This window comes from Pelmatolapia mariae, linkage group LG15, assembly GCF_036321145.2.
Source record: "Pelmatolapia mariae isolate MD_Pm_ZW linkage group LG15, Pm_UMD_F_2, whole genome shotgun sequence".
In the NCBI taxonomy this organism is placed as follows: domain Eukaryota; kingdom Metazoa; phylum Chordata; class Actinopteri; order Cichliformes; family Cichlidae; genus Pelmatolapia; species Pelmatolapia mariae.
In genome coordinates this window covers 24,804,651-24,822,193 of record NC_086240.1, presented here as the reverse complement: position 1 = coordinate 24,822,193, position 17,543 = coordinate 24,804,651, and the positions used below count along the sequence as shown (strand labels likewise).

The 17,543-nt window shown below is 38.4% G+C and overlaps 1 protein-coding gene across 1 annotated transcript in view; it reads left to right on the top strand.

Annotated features, from left to right (window-relative positions):
* The window catches only part of aig1 (androgen-induced 1 (H. sapiens)), a 28,703-nt gene extending 16,317 nt beyond the window's left edge, over nucleotides 1–12,386 (top strand). Inside the window, exons 4-6 of the mRNA XM_063495321.1 lie at nucleotides 8,296–8,411; nucleotides 8,714–8,880; nucleotides 11,803–12,386. Of these exons, the coding sequence (XP_063351391.1) occupies nucleotides 8,296–8,411; nucleotides 8,714–8,880; nucleotides 11,803–11,822 (303 nt within the window). The 3' untranslated portion in view covers nucleotides 11,823–12,386. The remainder of the gene's footprint in view (nucleotides 1–8,295; nucleotides 8,412–8,713; nucleotides 8,881–11,802) is intronic.
* Nucleotides 12,387–17,543: the final 5,157 nt, after the last annotated feature.

The window sequence follows — 17,543 nt, the reverse complement described above, 5'->3', positions numbered from 1 at the left end:
AAAAGCAACTGCATGAGAGGGAATCAAAAAGAAAAGAAAAAAAACTCTTGCTTTTAAAAACAGATTTATCAGCTCACTGATATTATCGCCTGATATTAGCTGTTTGTTGATCTGTCAGTTTCTGTATTTACACCCTTCAGCCATGCTTAGAGTGTTGACATTGCAACGTTGTATGAAAGTAAAAAAATATCACCCGATATATCAGAATCACTGAATATTAGCATCAGTATCAGTCTTGAGTATCCTACATTAGGTGGGCTCTAATAAATCATTCCTTTTACTAAAGGGATGTTCATGTATTTTATGTAAAACCAGCATCTTAGATACATTTTTTAAGCCCTAGTAGTGGACTAGCTTGGTTCTGCATTATGTGTAAGAGGAGGTAAGAATTAACTTCATATACCAGAGAAGCTGATAAACAATTAACTGCAAAAAATTTGTTTGTTTTATTGTTAATATTCAATTTAATAAAAGAAAAGTTCCTTCTTACTCGCCATTTACAACAGAGGTTTGCTTCTTTATAATGTTGAGAAACTGAGAGGTATTATTGAAAATTGCCTCTTTTTTTTTCTTAAGACATTTCAGGGATTAAATGTGTAGACTGTGTCTAGTTTTTTTTATTATTGTCTTACTGTGCATTCCTTAACAATAGAAGACAAAGTGAAACAAGCAAAACAACTTTGGAAACTAAAGGAAAATAAAATAAAATGAAATGAAATAAAGATAAATAAGAACTCTTAAAACATATACAACTCTAATAACTCTGTGAGAAGCGCACACTGTGAAACATGGTAGTCAAGAGTGAAGAGAGAAAGACTTCCAACTAGCATGACTGTAAATGACAGCAGCACACAGCAGAGACTCGCACGCTGAAGCTGAAATAAATTCAGGAAATGTGGAGAATATAAGTACAAAAAAGCACTAAATCTTGATGATATGATTCAGGGATGGGATCCTGTTCCATCATTGTGCTTAGTGTTGGTTTCTAGGAAAACTACACAAATAACAACAAAAAAACTGACCATCATTTATTTATTTAATCATTCATCCCTTGTATACTTAAAACAGAATTTTCCCAGCCCCACAGAGGGTCAGGCTTCTCCATGGTGCCCAAAGCAGTGTGTTCATAAGTGTAGCAAAACCAGCAGATTAATAGTGTGTGTGTTTTCTTTTTCTGTTAATCTTGCAGTTTATAAAGGCAAACACACACACACACACACACCACAAGGTTTCTCCTAGCAACAGGGGATTATAGCCTCACACTGGGTCTGACACCATTGACCTATGGCACGCGCACACGCGCACACACACACACACACACACACACACACACACACACACACACACACACACACACACACACACACACTGTCATTGCTTTGTTATTAATGCTCTTCTGGTTGAAGATCAGCTGTTTTTTTACATCTGAGAAATCATTGTGGAGTTTCAGTATAGACACACACACACACACACACATGGACAGAAGCCTCATTCAGCATCCACACTTAACCTTCATCTCTTGTCTGCTCAGCCTGCATCGTTATCACTCCATGTGTGCTCGTCAGACTCATTTGCTGTGCCAATGTGAAAACCTATTTTTACCTTTTACATATCATGTGGAGCTGCAGTGATGTCAAATGAGAGGAAATTATCAGAAATTGCTTCTCCACAGTGAGAAGGTGAGCTGCTGCTGTTTTATTATCCAAGACTGACTAATTTTGGAGGCTAGAATTGTGGGTTGATTAAAACAAGCAAACTGAAAGCATCATTTTTGATTTGGGGAAATTGAAAATGCTACTTAGGCTGCAGGCTTTTGCCAATTTTACTATTACAGTTATTTAAGGTGCAGTACTGTGCAAATGTCTTGAGATACTGTATTTTTTTAGGGCTTTCACTTCTTCTTTTGTCTTACCTACCTTTAGTTGATGCAATAAAGCAGCAAGTTAAGTTTATCAAAACATTTTGGGCATTTGGCTTCATTAAAGATCAGTACTGTGGAGTAGGCTTCAGAGGAAGAAGATAGCTAAACGAAACTTTAATATTGGTGTTAAATATGCAACTTATTCCAAGAAAAACATCATGCTAAATACTGGCAGTGTTGCCGCAGGATCATTCAAGTTCACACACGTTTTCAGTGAGTGATAGAAAGTGTAACTGGATTGTCCCTCTGTGACATGATAAGCTCCTTTAGTTGGAAAGCTGAGAAAAATGTCAACAGGAGACTTATCTTTTGATTTTCAGAGTTCAGCTGGAGTTCATTTAAAAACCTTTATCAGTGCAGGGTTAAAAGACTAAGCAATGAGCTCTGCATCAGCTGCTTCACTCTGACTACTTAAACTCTAAAGCTGTAACTATAGGGAGCGAAATATTTCCCCCTAAACCCACTAAAGTTTATTTTGAATTCTCTTCAGGTTACAAAAGTTTGCAAAGATATGAAAAGTGTCAGTTTAACTTAATAAAAGAGTCAGTTTGATGTTATTGTGGAGAGTTAAGAAGTTGTGTTGGTCTAGAATGGCACTCACTCAATATTTTTATACACCATTTATATATTTCTCATAAATTTAAATAAACACATGGGAAAATTAAACTGATTAAAGTGGACACGGCTAGTAAAACGAGCTGTAACCAGTTAATACTTTCATCATCAGTTACTCTGAGGGAATAATGCCCACCACCGTATCCCTGGATACAATGAATGCAATCATGAATTTTATTTTTTCAAGGTTACCCAAAGATATTTATTTCAGAATTCATCCGGCTCCTTCTGTCAGCAGTCACATCATCAATAAACCGTTACTGGGTTTATACTAAGATTTTTTTCTCTGTACTTTGCAGGCTCTTTAAGTGTTTTCTGGCAAAGTCTAATCTGACCTTGTTGTTTTGGGTGTAGCCAGTGGTTTGCACCTTGTTGTAAAACCTCTGTATTTCCATTCATGAAAGCATGTCTTGATTGTAAACTTGGAGAATGATACCTCCACTGAGGTAGGTGCACCGTATTCTTGAATTGTTCAGATGTTGGGAAGCGGGTTTTCCTTAACCATGGAAAGAATTCTGCGATCATCCACATTTTCTAGGCATTCGCTGTTGCTTAGCTGACATTCCTTCTTTGGATCTAATATTTCCAGTTCCTGTGAAATGCTTCCAAGTGCAAGTTTACCTCAAGATCTCTTGTCTGCTTAATTTGTCTTGGAATAACAAGGGAACAGGCCTCAACTGGTCATGATACTGGTTGTCAATCAATTGTTCAGTTACCTTTGAGCTTCTGAAAACAGAGAACTACTCTGACTAAAAAAAGGCTGTAATTTGTAATCAGTCAATGTAATACTTTTTTAAGCCTTTGAATTAAAACTGAAAATCTGCACTTCAGTCACATCTTGATCGTTTAATTTAAAACCCACTGATGATGGCAGTGATGCAAAAATTACTAAAGTTGCCTACTTGTTATACTAACTACCACTTGAGTGTCAATATTTCAGCTGTAGCACCTTTCTCAAGAGCCAGTCGATAGCATGGTTAGTGTTTCTGGAATAAAATGTTTTCTTTTGATTTTGGAGGTGAATTTCTAACTTGTAAGTCAGATGGTTTCCTTTTAAATCCTTTCCCACAGTAAAGCTTTTTTTCTGATGCGTCAGTTTCAGCGGTTCGTTGCCGCTGGAAGATGTTTGACCTCGTGAAGCTGCCCTCAGTCATGTGACCCCACCCGGCCCCCAGCTGTGTATTTCTGTGTGAGATGGTTTGTCCCATTTTTAGCCCCAGACCACAGGATCGCACCACTGCTGTTTGCCGGCGAGGGGGGATTTTCCACGGAGGCAGAAAGCTGGCTGCTGGAGTGAAACCGCAAACCTCCTGGGGGGAGATGGACATAGAGAGGGTGAGAGAGAGGACAACAAAGGAAGAGACCCAGGAGCAAAAATAGAGAGCGAGAGGGACAGAGGGAATAAAGGGAGTATTATTTACGCGTCCTCTCAGCAGATACTAAACTTATACTTGACCGGGAGACTGGAATTCCTCTGAGGCGCACGGGGGAAAAATGCAGCGTCAGGACATTTGCTTGTGTGTCTGTGTGTACAGTATAATGAAGGAGGAGAAACCTAGAATTTAAGACCCTAGGAAAGAGAGCTATATTGTTACTCAGTTTGTGCATTCTTGGCATCTCCACTCTGACCTTTCCGAGTGCTTCAAGGGAAGCCTGAAAAGGAGTCAAGGTCAGGCTTTGACACCGCGGTCAGTGTACAGATCAGTGCTGCTTTTAAAAATAGACACTCAGAAATTTTTAATTTGCTGTGAAAACCACTTAGAATGTTTGAGAATTGCGAAACTGTAACTGAATGTCAAAATTTTCTGATTCCCTACAGACACAGAAACTAAAGCCATTTTCAGACATGCACAGCAGCCTTGAACTTTTCTGAACCTCTTTGAAGAAGGTGCATGTGTGATATTTGTGGATATATACAGCAGATAGATTGGGAATAATCTGTTGTTTTTTCCTGCTAATTCTCAAGTGCAAAGACTTTGTGATGTCCAACTGCACACATAAGAGAATGGTGCGGTCATTGTCCGGTGAATTCACAGCCAGTGAGTGGGCCTCATGCGTCCTGCTTAAATTCACTTTTAAACATGATATTTAGTAAATGAAAGAATTAGTCACATGGATTAAAATTTTAAATATTTTAATTTAATGGTAAGCTTGTGAAAACTAACAATGACATATGTAGGAGTTATTTTTCGATTTTCTTTTTATTATTTGCCAACGTCCCTCGTTTCGCTCCACTTGATGTGCGACTTTGATTAGAAATGAATCCGGTTTCATTGTTCGTGCACCACATGTTAGCTAGCAAGAGACCTTGAAACGGCTTAATAGCACTGTGGCCAGACTGGACAATTTTCTCCAGTTTCATTCAGAAGCATTGACTGAGATAAACTTGAAAAGTCTACATGTTTGTATTGCACCGTAGTGTAAATATATAATCACCCCAGATTAATCGTGATCAGCTCATTAGTCCAAATGCACTTTGTGGTTCTTCAGAAGGCTGTAAGCTGCAGTGAGTATGGGTATGTCACTTGTTTGTAGCCTGTGTAGCTTTCAGGGACTTTAGGAATTATGCATATTGGCTGCATTATTATATAATCATTTGGTGTTATGCAAGCGTCTGATTAAAGCCTGGCAAGCTACAAAAGTCATGCTACCGTTGATGTTGAAGGAAAGATTACCACTTACGGATTTCCTTGCTGTTTTTTCTTTTTAGATTCATTCGTTTATTTGTAAGGTGGTTGTTTTGAAATGTATTTATGAACTGTAAAAAGGAAAAAAAAATTCAGCACCAGCCATCACTTAGCTCTGTCTGCTCTTCAGTCTGGCTGTAAAGCCACAAGATCAGCTAATCAGGCTGGGAAAAACAAAAGTGATGCTAATCAGTGTGGGCCACTCCACTTATTGATCTGTTAATGATTCTTTTCTGTAAATGATGCAGTGTTGTTACTTACTGGCATGCATGCTGCATACACATCCTGTTTCTCAGACAATGAGAAGTTTAATACTGAACACATAACACTGAAATTCTGCTGTAATCTGAAGGTCAGTTATTGTTTTCCTTTGTCGAAATTTATATACTGATTTATTTGAGACATTTGCAGCTCAGAAGGTAGAGCAGAGGGCTAAACTACAAAAAACTCAGCCGATCTTTCTGTCTTAGCTGAAACCCATCTGAGATAATGGCAGAAGTTATCAACTTCCTCTGTTAAACCAATCTTTCCGCTTCAGGTTCTTACATAAAAATGGCATTTCATATGACTGTTTCTGCACAAAATGATCCCTATGAGTACCACCTACAAAGCCAAAGATGTTGTCGAATGTTGATGATAAAATGGTGATAAAGACAAAAGAACTGGACTTGTTGTGGCCTTCTCTTGAATTTTATTCCAGGAAAAAAAGCCCTGCATCAGTGTTGATAAAGGAGAGGAAAAAGCTGAACCAGGAAGTGAACATTTTGTACATCTGTGTCTTAAACCCGATTACAGATATGAAGAGATGCATGATGAACGTGGCGCGCATTAGCATTCGTAACTTCTGGCCCACGCTGGCATGTGAATATAAAGAGGAAACCATAAATGGCAGAAATTATTTACATTTTAAGGCTACTTATTTTTATCCATATGCTTCCTTCATAATTTACTGCTTATCTGAACTTTATTCATGAGTAAACTAAGGTGGCACCTGAAAGCGTTCAGTTTCTGTCACTGCAGCGACTTTTCTCACACACCAGCAGAGATCATCTCCTACAATGAACCTGCTGAGATATGCTTAGTCACTCGCACAGGAGCCGCTAATCTGTTACTTTGTTGAGTGAAGCGTGGATACTGTTGCATAATTGTGTAGTTAATTAATTGAATTACAGTTTTGTTGTCTTTTGCGCCCCTGTTACAGCTGTTTCTTCAGTTTGTGGCTGAGTACTCCATTTTTAGCTGTTCACACTGATTGAGGCATTTATCGTTTATGAATTTCCTTATAAAGAATTGTTATAGGAGAAACTTGAATTAAATGCACCAGCGTTTACAGCCACTGTAGCCCACAGCATCGTACAAACAGCATCACTCCCAGCTGTCCGTCTGGGAACATCATCCCATTGTAACATAACAAATCCGACTAGCTCAACTGCTGGAGACTAAAAGGCTCAACTGTTTGACTCTTCTCAGGTTAGGCGCGCGTGCACACGCACACACACACACACACACACACACACACACCGATCGACAGCTGTGCTCCTATGAGAGCAAATGAAGTAAGAGGTTTAAACTCTACTGAGACAATTATGCTTGATTTTTGGTTTGTAGGCATGTGTGTGAGTGCCCCCTGCTGGATAGTAGTGCACACTAGTGGACTTTAATAGTGGGATGAAATGATTGAATTACTGATGTTTGGTGGATTATGAATAAGACAGATGTTACAAGCATGCAGGAAGTGTGTGTTTGTGCGTGTGTAAACAGCTGCGAGTGTGTCACATTAATGACAATTCTCATGTGTTTTTGTGACAAATGGCTTCAGAGAAAATAGCACCACATGTCGTGACCTCCATTAAATGGCACTTTTGTGTTTAGATGGATAACTCTGTTGCCTGAACACAAACACACACACACGCACGCGCACACATATTCTGTATTTAGAGATGAATGAATAATTAAAAACACACCAAACCAGTGACAATTGGGGTTACATGTAATGTAAAAAGAGTACAGGGATCTTATTTTATTTTTTCTCTCTTATTTTCCTTACTAAATATACCTGTATATTGTTTACATGTTTGAAATAAATTAACAAAAAAAAAATTCTTTCCAGTTTTCTGGACTTCTGGGACTGCAGAAATGAATCAATTAAAGAAAATTAAATGCTGGTTTTATGTAGTGGATAGTGTATTATTTCCTTGTTTGTTTTGCTAGTTGGATAAAGGAATACAGAGCAGAATAGAGTCATGGCTCTGTCCTCATAATCGAGATTTTTCCAATAGTGATGATGACAATAATAATAAAGTGTTAGCTGTTTATAGCTTGCCTACTTTCATGTGCAGTACCACAAATGGCCACTGGGTGGTTGTCTCTAAATAAAGGAACTTAAGCTTCAATCAAAAAGCGTTTTAAAATCCTTTCTTTTTTTCTTATCCACCTCATTATGATCTTCAACATTATCAAGCTGGTAAAAAATTTAAATTACAGTACAAACAAAAAATAATAATAAAGTAGTTTTCAGTTAAACAAACCTTTAGGATATCATCTCAGTCTCAAAAATCTTCAGTCTCACCAATCTACTCAAGCCATGTTAATTACCATGCTAGTGTTTCCGTGGCCTTCAACACCACATGGTTAAAACTAAGCCGTAACCTTCTTGTCCTGTAAAGATTGTAAGATTTGTGAACTTTTTTTCCTGAAGTTTTGTGTAACTGTGACTCTTTGAAACTGGAAGTCTTTGGTTTAGTAATATAAAATAATCTTTTAAAAGGAAGGCACATCTTTTTCAAAGATTTAACTAGTTTCAGCAGTCACTTTACCATCTTTCGATTAAAGTCTGCACTGAGCCTTGTTCCATGATGTAGCTGCGATGAATATTGTACCTACCCTACATTTGTAGGGTAGATACAATATGCCAAAAATGGCAATTAGTTCCCTAATTGCCATTTTTGCTTTTGTCGGTTTTGGGTAGTTCAAGAGAAACCTCTCAATGAATGCCAGAAAGATGTTTACTGTTTTGAAGCTATCCTTACCTTCATCTGTTCCCCTCTCTTTCGCTCTGTCTTACTCTCTCAGCACACCACTGTTCTTCCCTTCATCATCATCGAGATGCGGACCACCCACCATCGGTATCCCAGCAGGTCGTGGGGTCTGGCGGCGGTGTGCTGCTTCGGTGTGGGATATATCCTCTGGTAATGAATGTTTACTCTTCTCAGCACTCAATAAATGCCGCGTACACCACACGTCCTAAATAAGTAACGAGTGAAGTGCCTTGACATTTAGCAGTATGGGAGAATTAAAGGTGCAGTATGTAATCAAACAACAATTTCCGTATGTTTAGCTTTGCGGTGATATCTACTGATTTTATTATGCCATAGAATACAGTAATAGTCAGTGTAGCATCCACTCTACCACTAGTTCAACTTAAGCCAAAAGAGTACAGTATAGTAACTGATGTGTAAAATAAAGCCCATCAATATCTCTGCCTGCCCAGGACATGCTGGGTGCACCAGGTGACGGGCGTGTGGGTGTACCCGGTGCTGGAGCGCATCGCACCCGTAGCTCGAGTCGCCTTCTTCAGTGCAATGATGGCAGTAATTGGTGTCTTCTATGTCCTCGGAGAAATCCTCAACAGCTACATCTGGGAGAAACCACACACAGGTATACACACGCACGCACACACACACACGTTGGGTTTTTATATCTTGTGAGGACATCTAATTGACATAATGCTTTCCATAGCCACTTACCCTAACCCTAAGCATCAAAAATGAATGCCTAATGCTTACCCTAAACCTACCATAACCATAACCCAATTGTAACCCTGACACTAAAACCACATTTTGAGTCTCAAAAATCCCTTCAAACTCATGGGGACCGGGAGTTTGGACCCCACAAGGGCTGTTGGTCCCCACAAGTATAGTAAACTTCCAATTTTTGGTCCCCACAAAGCTATGAACACATGCACACACACACCAGCTGTCACACATCGAGGCTAAATTCTCATGTCACAAAACATCTTTTTGAAATAATAATGTCAGTGCGCCCCAGGGTGGCTGTGGCTACAATGTAGCTTGCCTTCACCAGTGTGTGAATGTGTGTGTGAATGGGTGGATGACTGAATGTGTAAAGCGCTTTGGGGTCCTTAGGGACTAGTAAAGCGCTATAAAAATACAGGCCATTTTTACAGGCCATAATAAGAAATTATTTTGTTATTTTCAAGTTGAATAAAATGTGATTCAGAACCAATCGAACGTTGTAAAATAACGGTCACTAGATACAAGCTTCTCAGAGACCACAGAGTCAAAATCAGGCTCCAAGCAGAGATCTGAAAACACACAAGGACGGACGCTTAAGAGCAGAAAACCTTTTTATTGTTGCCGTAAGACAGAACCTGCGACGCTGTAGCTGCACGCTGCTCTTTAGCAATAAAACAAGTGTCATATTCACTTATCATTGCTGTAAGTGATTCTTTCCATTCTCTACAGTGCATCCGTAAGGATTGAGCGCACTTCACTTGGTCCACATTTGACTGTGTTACAGCCCTAATGCAAAAAGTACCCCATAATGACAAAATTTAAAAAGTTAACTCGAAATTCTTGCAAATTTATTTAAACACAAACAAAACTAGGCGCCATTTATCACCTGGTGAAGCATGGTAGTGGCTCCATGATGCCGTGGGGAAGTTTGCTATCATCAAGAACTGGGAGGCTAGCTGGGGTCGAGGGACAGGTGAATACAGCAAAAAGAAAGACATCCTTGATGGTAACCTGCTCCAGAGCACTCTGGACTTTGGACTGGGGCGAAAATTCACCTTCCAACAACAACTCTAAGCAAACGACCAAAATAAGGAAGGAGTGGCTTCAGGATCCTCTCTGAGTGCTATTGTGCGCCCCAGCCAGAGCCCAGACTTGAACCAACACACCCCATCCAACCTGGTGGAGCTTGTGAGGTTCTGCAAGGAAGTATGAGAGAAACTGCCCATAAATATGTGTTTCAAGCTTTTAGCATCATACTTAAAAAGAGCATGCTTCAACAAAGTATTAAGCAAAGACTCTAAATACTTATGTCCATGTTATGTTTTTGTTTTTAATACATTTGCAAAACTTTCAAGCTACCTTTTTTCACTTTCAAATTATGGGGTGTTGTGTGCAGAATTTTTAAGGTGAATATGAAGGCTGTAACATAACAAAATATGGAACAAGTGAAGCGCTGTGAATACTTTCCAGATGCACTGAAAGTGCAAAAACTATGCAACAAATACACAGAATTTTACAAAAAAGTTAATGTTTTGACAACTAAAATGCAGGTCACAGTCTGTGTCTATGACCTGGTGCATTATCCTCTTAGTTTATCTGAAGCTCAGTTGTGGTGTTTAGTATTTAAAAGGTTAGTTTTGAGTCCCCCTAGCTTTGGACTCTAAATCCAAACAGCGGTGGACAGATTTGCTTACTTTCACCACCAACACTGCTGGCTTAGCGGCATGCCTGGTCTGTGGGTGGACCTGAGTCAAAATTATATTGAAAGTGTCCTAATAACTGACCAGAGGCAATTTCCTAGAAACCTGTGCAATTTTTTCTGTCAACGTCTCTGTTTCAATCAGTGTATCAAAAGTCCTGTCCGGCCTCGCTGTGTGCAGATTAGAAATGCAAAGGTCAAACCAGTTCTTCCAAATAATGCAATCGAACATCTTATCCATATCCTCATTTCCTCCTGATTAGATTATTGCAACTCATTGTAAACATGCCTCAGTGATGCAGCAGTTTCCTGTCTACAGTTAGTAGAAAACACAGCAGAAATATCGCTCACAAGCACTCGCAGAATTACTCTGGCTTCCCATCCGCTACAGAATCCAATTTAAAATTTCACTGATTACTTTAAAATCACTGCATGTCGCCCCCGAGTCCCTCAGATCAGAAAATCAATTCCTGTTATAGATTCCAGGTCTGGGCTGGAATCTGGCTGCTTTTTGCCGTTTTAGCCCAAACTGTGGAACAATTTTCCTCTTACGATCAGCACAATCAGTTCCCCTCAGTAAATAAACAAAACAAAATGTGTAGGCTGGCTTTTGTTTAATGTTTATAATAATTTTGTTCAAGCCTCATGTTTACTCATTTCGTGTACTTTGTAATGTTTTAATACTGCTATTTATTGTGGAGCACCTTGTGAGTGCTTTGCTATAGAAATGAAGCTTGTCACTGTTATTTTTGTAGTATTTTCAAAGCTATTCTGTTTTATTTATTATTAAATTAGGTCACTTAGTTTGATTAATTTGGACAAAAACGTGTATCTTTATAGTAACTGTGTGTTCACAGCGTGCCTATACATGAGCATTTTTTCTTAAATGCAACAAAAACATAATATTATTTAAAATGCACAGTTAAAAGGACTGCGAATGTGCTCTGAAGAGTAGCCGCACGCCTGCTTATTAACCTGTGTCACCTACACTCTAAGGACCAAAGGTGGCTCTGTGTGGGCTCATGTTTTTTCTCAAAAAATGCTCAGATTTCTCTTTTTTTTGTAACATAAAGGTCACCTCCCATCTTTTCACTAAATCTGGCCCCTTTTGTCTCTGTCTCAAAGAAAAGGTCAAAGGTGAGTGATCTTCAAAATCGTTTCAGAGGACTTCTCCTGCCCCGCGCTCCCAGGACAGCACCAGAACACAAACAAGCGACCTCTCTGGACGTGGAAAAGACACGTACTTTTTGAACTCTATCCATAACATTACGCAGTAAAAAGAAGAAGACAGATGCATCATCGATTAAATGTAAATAAGGAAGAAAAAAAGGTAATGAATGAGAGCTCATCTTTTTGTTTGCTTTCTTTCGTTTCCTCAGAAGCGAAAGCTAAGCATCTATCCTGCAGATCGAGGACAAAACATGGACAAAATATGCACATACATGCATCTTCATAAAACATAGGACATAAACTCTGACATACAGTAAACACATGTATGTAACACATGTATGCAGGGAAAGGAAACACACATTAATGGGACTTGTTTTTCTGGAATGAGCACATTCAAGTGAACAAATTTCTTTATTAGCTTCTTCATAATGATTGAAAACCAGTGCTGTGTTGAAGATTATTATTATTATTACTATTCATCCTGCGCTCTCACTACATGTGTGAAAGAAACTAGAGGTCGGTAAATTATCAATAAAGTCTGAGTGAAAAATATTTTCTTTCTTCATGTGAATCCTGAGTTGCACTTGATGCTGCAAAAAACCAAAGAAATTTACGAGAACAGGTTCGTCTTGACTGCGAGTTACAGCGAGTTATAACCGCAGCAGCTCTATGCAGAGGCTGACTGTCGATTTAACAAACTGTTCAAAGTTCAAAACATATTAATAGCAAGTCACAAGACAGGAAATACAGCCACACTTTACATGATGACCTGCTTGATTGATGCTGTTGGAGGCCACTGAAAATAATCAGGACAGCTGTAATATGGTGTTTACAGGTATGTCAGGAAGGGTGAAACTCACTGGGGTGACCACTGGTGACAAAGGGGGCAACAGAAAGTAGCTTTTTCCTGGCAGTTATATTGAAGTAGTGGATTTAACAGAGTAGTTAGTGCTCTCTGCTCAGCTGTGATGCTTAGACTTGTTTACCATACTCTGTCCTTTTTAGTGTGCCAATCAGAATTATGTCAGTACTACCGAATACTATAGACCAGAGTCCATCTGATTTGGAGTAAGAAACACAGCGAGACCATGTCACGGGAGACGAGGCTTTCTGCAACAACATCAGCAAAGCTGGCCATGGCGACACATCTAATCAAAGAAACACCTGGAAAAAAAGCAAACACAAAATCTACAAGTGTCTGAAAGCTGAATATTGTACTTGAGACTGAAAGACAAATCAAAGGTCCTCCAATGTGTGTACTTCAGTACATCTGTCGCCAACAGAGATGGGCAGTAATCCAATTACCTTTTTTAAGTAATGAGTAAAGTAAGGGATTACTATTGCAAAAAAGGTTATTAGATTACTGTTACTTTCCTGTAAGCACGCTGCGTTACTGCGTTACGAAACCGTGATTTCGTTTGCAAGAGTGTCTCATTAAAATGACATAAGCGAGTGCGACGTTCGTGGCAACAGCTGTGTGCAGATCAAAAATGGATAATATAGCGAGTGCGGGAGAGAGTATGACTGTGCAGCGTTCAAAGTGTGGAAGCACTGACCTTACTTTGAGTTTGATTCCGTAAAAAGTGACAAAAACATTAGTGTCCGCTGTTCACTGTGTGGGAAGAAAATTTCTTTTAACAGCGAAACAACCCCTAAACACAAAAAACTATTTTATTTTATATGCTGGAATGTGCAGAAAATAGGTTTAAATGTTAAACAAATTTCTTCCAGTCAGAGAACGTTGCATATAATTTCATTTTTGCTTGATGCATAAAGTTAAAAGATTTAAACTAATAAAACAAGTTTTCAAAAGAGGCTTTTTCAATTGATTACATTTTATATGATGGATTATGCAGAAAAGGTAGAAATGGGCTGAAAGATCTATTGCTATATTACCTATTCAGGTTGTAAATCATGTTTTTAAAAAGTAACTAAGTAACTAATTACTTTTGAAAATAAGTAATCAGTAAAGTAACGGGATTACTTTGGGGGGGAGTAATCAGTAATTAGTTACTGATTACTTTTTTCAAGTAACTTGACCAACACTGGTCGCCAACATATAAGAAGTTGAACCCATGGATGATGGTGAGATTCATCGACATCTTCTTCAATAAATTAGGTAGTTTGATAGGAAATAAGGTTTATTTTGAATTTGATATCTGCAACATATCAGATTCATTGTCATTTAAGATTCAAGACACACCCCCTTTTTCACTTTATGTGCCTTTTCTGCAAAAATGAATGATAAATTTCTCCTACTGTGTCACTTACCACGTTTTTTTAAATTGAGTCACAAGGTTTTGGTCGAACTGAACTTCAATTGGTACAAAGCAGTGTTCATATAATCACTCACACACCAGGTAGAATTCAGTCATCCAATTAGAGAATAATAATCAGATAATGAGACTAATAAAAACATCGGTTTAGTCATAAAACCTTCATAAGGCCTCTAAAACAAAGGATAGAAATATAAATTCATCCTTAATTACACCCACACACATTAGAAGACGGTAACAGTCTACACACTACTTTGATTTATAAAGTCTATAATATTTGGCTTCGGTGTCCATGCTGGTCGCACACACAAGCAGAGGTTGGGTTAAAGCAGTGAGCAAAGAGAGAAAGAATTCACCATGCCTGAGTTTTCCAGCTCTCTGTCACAACAGAAACTTCAAGCAACAATAAGACACGATGTGAATGACACTCATGACACCCCGTTAGCTGTAAATTGCCAAGGCCTCCTCTGAATAAACCAGAACAAAATAAATTGAGATCTGTCGCCCAGATGTGCGAGGCTGAAAGCAAATATGTCAAGAATGAAAGAAGGAACCGAAGCAGTTGGACCCACAATGAAAGAGGAACTAATTAAATAAGGAGACGAAAATAAAACTGATGTGTGCAGAAAATTACCAAAGCAGAAAAAAATAATAAAGAAGGAACAAACAGAAAATAAGTAATGCGGTGGGTTTCTCAATGTTGGACAGATGTGACAAAGAAAACAGACATGCAGGAAGGATGAAAGAGAAGTTAGGACCATAAAGTAAATATATGCAGACTGATTGAAACATAATTGACTTAAAAGAATTTGCAAAACAAAGCACAGGCAGAAGCTAAGATGCCTCCCCCTCTGTGCTGAGCAGAAAGGTGGAGCACGACCCTTTTAGTTCGATTTCTTTAGACTGCAAAGGTTAAAATTGTGAACCCACAAAACACATCAATGCAACACGTCCTGTCAGCAGCTAAGCTCCCCCCGCGTCTGCTTCCTCCTTGAACACAAACACACCTCTTCTCTTGTGACAGTAATATAATAAAAACACCTTTACACAACGTGACATCTCGTATTACACAGCTTTTTCTTTTTTTTGGTGTTCTCCAGTGTGTGTGTGTGTGTGTTTGTAGAAGTGTGGTTGTGTGAGACTCCTCTCGCTGTCGTTTTGGAAAGGAGAGTTTGACACAACACACTCTGTTCATTAGCGCCTCGCAGCCAACCCTGCACTGCTCTGTGTGTGTGTGTGTGCGCTGTCTCTTCATTAACACATCAACTCCTCCACTCTGAGGTGACACATTAAAACATTCTCGAATATTCTGCTCTGCATGTATTAGCATATATTTACATGCTAACGAGAAGAGAGGAGCTGGACTGAGGCACGTGTTTCACATGAATACAAAGAACTGTGTATCTGATATATCTGATGTATCTGTGAGCTCAGTGTCCTCAGGAAAACGGGTTCATGAGAAAACCAACGCGGCTTTAAATTCTCAGCTGCTTCTCGTGATGATTTTAGTAAACAAATAATATCGTGGGAACGTGTGCATGTATTTTACAAGTTTGTAATAAAAGGAACGAAAAAGTGGAAGTAGAAAAGAAAAAAAACCCCTGTATGATAGATGAGATAGTAAGGGGGAATGAAGGGGAAAGTGAACAAGGTCATAAAAGGAAGTGGAAAAACTCTGAAGTAAATTAACTGGTGAGGAACGGCTAACACAAGAAAGAAAAAGGAGGAAGGCAGTTTAAAACATCACACCAGCTAAGATCACAGACTGTATATGAAAGACAAAACGTGAATGTGCCAGAAACCTGTATTCTTTCTAACGACCAGCAGGAGGCGACGCCAACATTTGCACAAAATTAGATTGTATAGAACAGCCGTTTGGAATTTAACAAACTTTAGTTGTGACTCTTGATGAGAACTTCATTCTCCATTAACAGCTTTAATTTTCAAGTTAAGTTCAATTCCAACTAATGACAAGCTCAGCAATAAAAACAGGTGAGAAGAAGAATGACAATGACACATTAGTATTTTCAAATCCCACTGCCGTGTCTCATTAGTTTGACATTTAAGTCAATTTTAAGCTGAAATACAGAAAGTATTGGGATTAGTTCCCATACTGATATGGGAACTAATCCCAATGGATCTGATCCTGTAGAAAACCGAAAGCATTTTATTCACCCTATAAAAGGCATCTTATCACAGAAGTGTATCCTACAGGATTCATCTGTAGGTCAGCAGCAAAGCTTCTAAAGCTGTAACTTCATTCATATATAAATATAAATACAGTTTTTTGTGCAGCCTAGCCTACCTGGATTACGTGTTGAATTCCCACAACTGGGGAATCACTGGTCGAAGTGTAGGAGGGAAAAATGAAGCCAATGTGGAAGTGCACCACCAGGTGGCGATAGCTGTGAATGCAAAAAAACAAAAACAAAACAAAACTTCCAGTCCTGTAGAAGTCTGTAGAAAAAAAGCTTTCTGACTTGACCCCCGTAAATACTTTCCTGCTGAGTTTATAACATAAGTATCATTTTCTAAACACCTTTAATTTTTTTAGTCTATATGACTAAAAATAAGTGACTGAGCCATTAAAATGAAGGATTGGCTGTAGTATCAAAATGATATACTCATTGGCTAACGAGATGTCAGTAATTAGCCAATTAGCGTCCAGTTTAACAATCAGGGCCTCCTTCGTCACGTCTAAGAAATCTTAAAGTTTCAAAACAGCACATCAGAAAGCCATGTATAGAAGTATATGGGAAAAAAAACAAACTAACAAACAAAACTAGAAAAATTGAAAAAGTGACGTAATCCCCACAGACTCCAATGTTAAAATGTCCAGACCTGCAGGAGTAATAAATCTAATAAATACAGCCTGATACAAAATACAGTTATTGTTTCTAGAGCTAATTTCACTCTTGATGCCAAGTGAGAACTTTTTTTTATTTTTTTTTATTAAAGCTTAAGGTTAAGAGACATGGCTGCCAACAGACAAGTATTACATATATTTATACATTCAATACACAATCATATTTATTGTATTGTATAATTATATATATTATACAATATATATAATGGTTATGGAATATTAGATTATTGATGTGTGATAGCTGTCTGCTAAGCCTCACTGCTAAGGCTTATAACTCTTATTATCTAAAGAGAGTCGCTGATCTGGACGTCACATTTATGCTTTTGGTGCATTTTTAATGGAATTACTATGTGACAAATAACATGTCCTGCTTGGAGCTTCAATAAGTTTGTGCTTCAGTTTTGGTGATTAAAATGTAGCACTTAGTCTATTACATAGTGCTAATTAGCAGGTGTATTATATGCAGCTTGGTCGTGTTAGCACAATGTTATTCTGTTTCATCATTATTATTATTTTATTATGCAGTGACATAAAATAACTTTCTACTTTAAGAT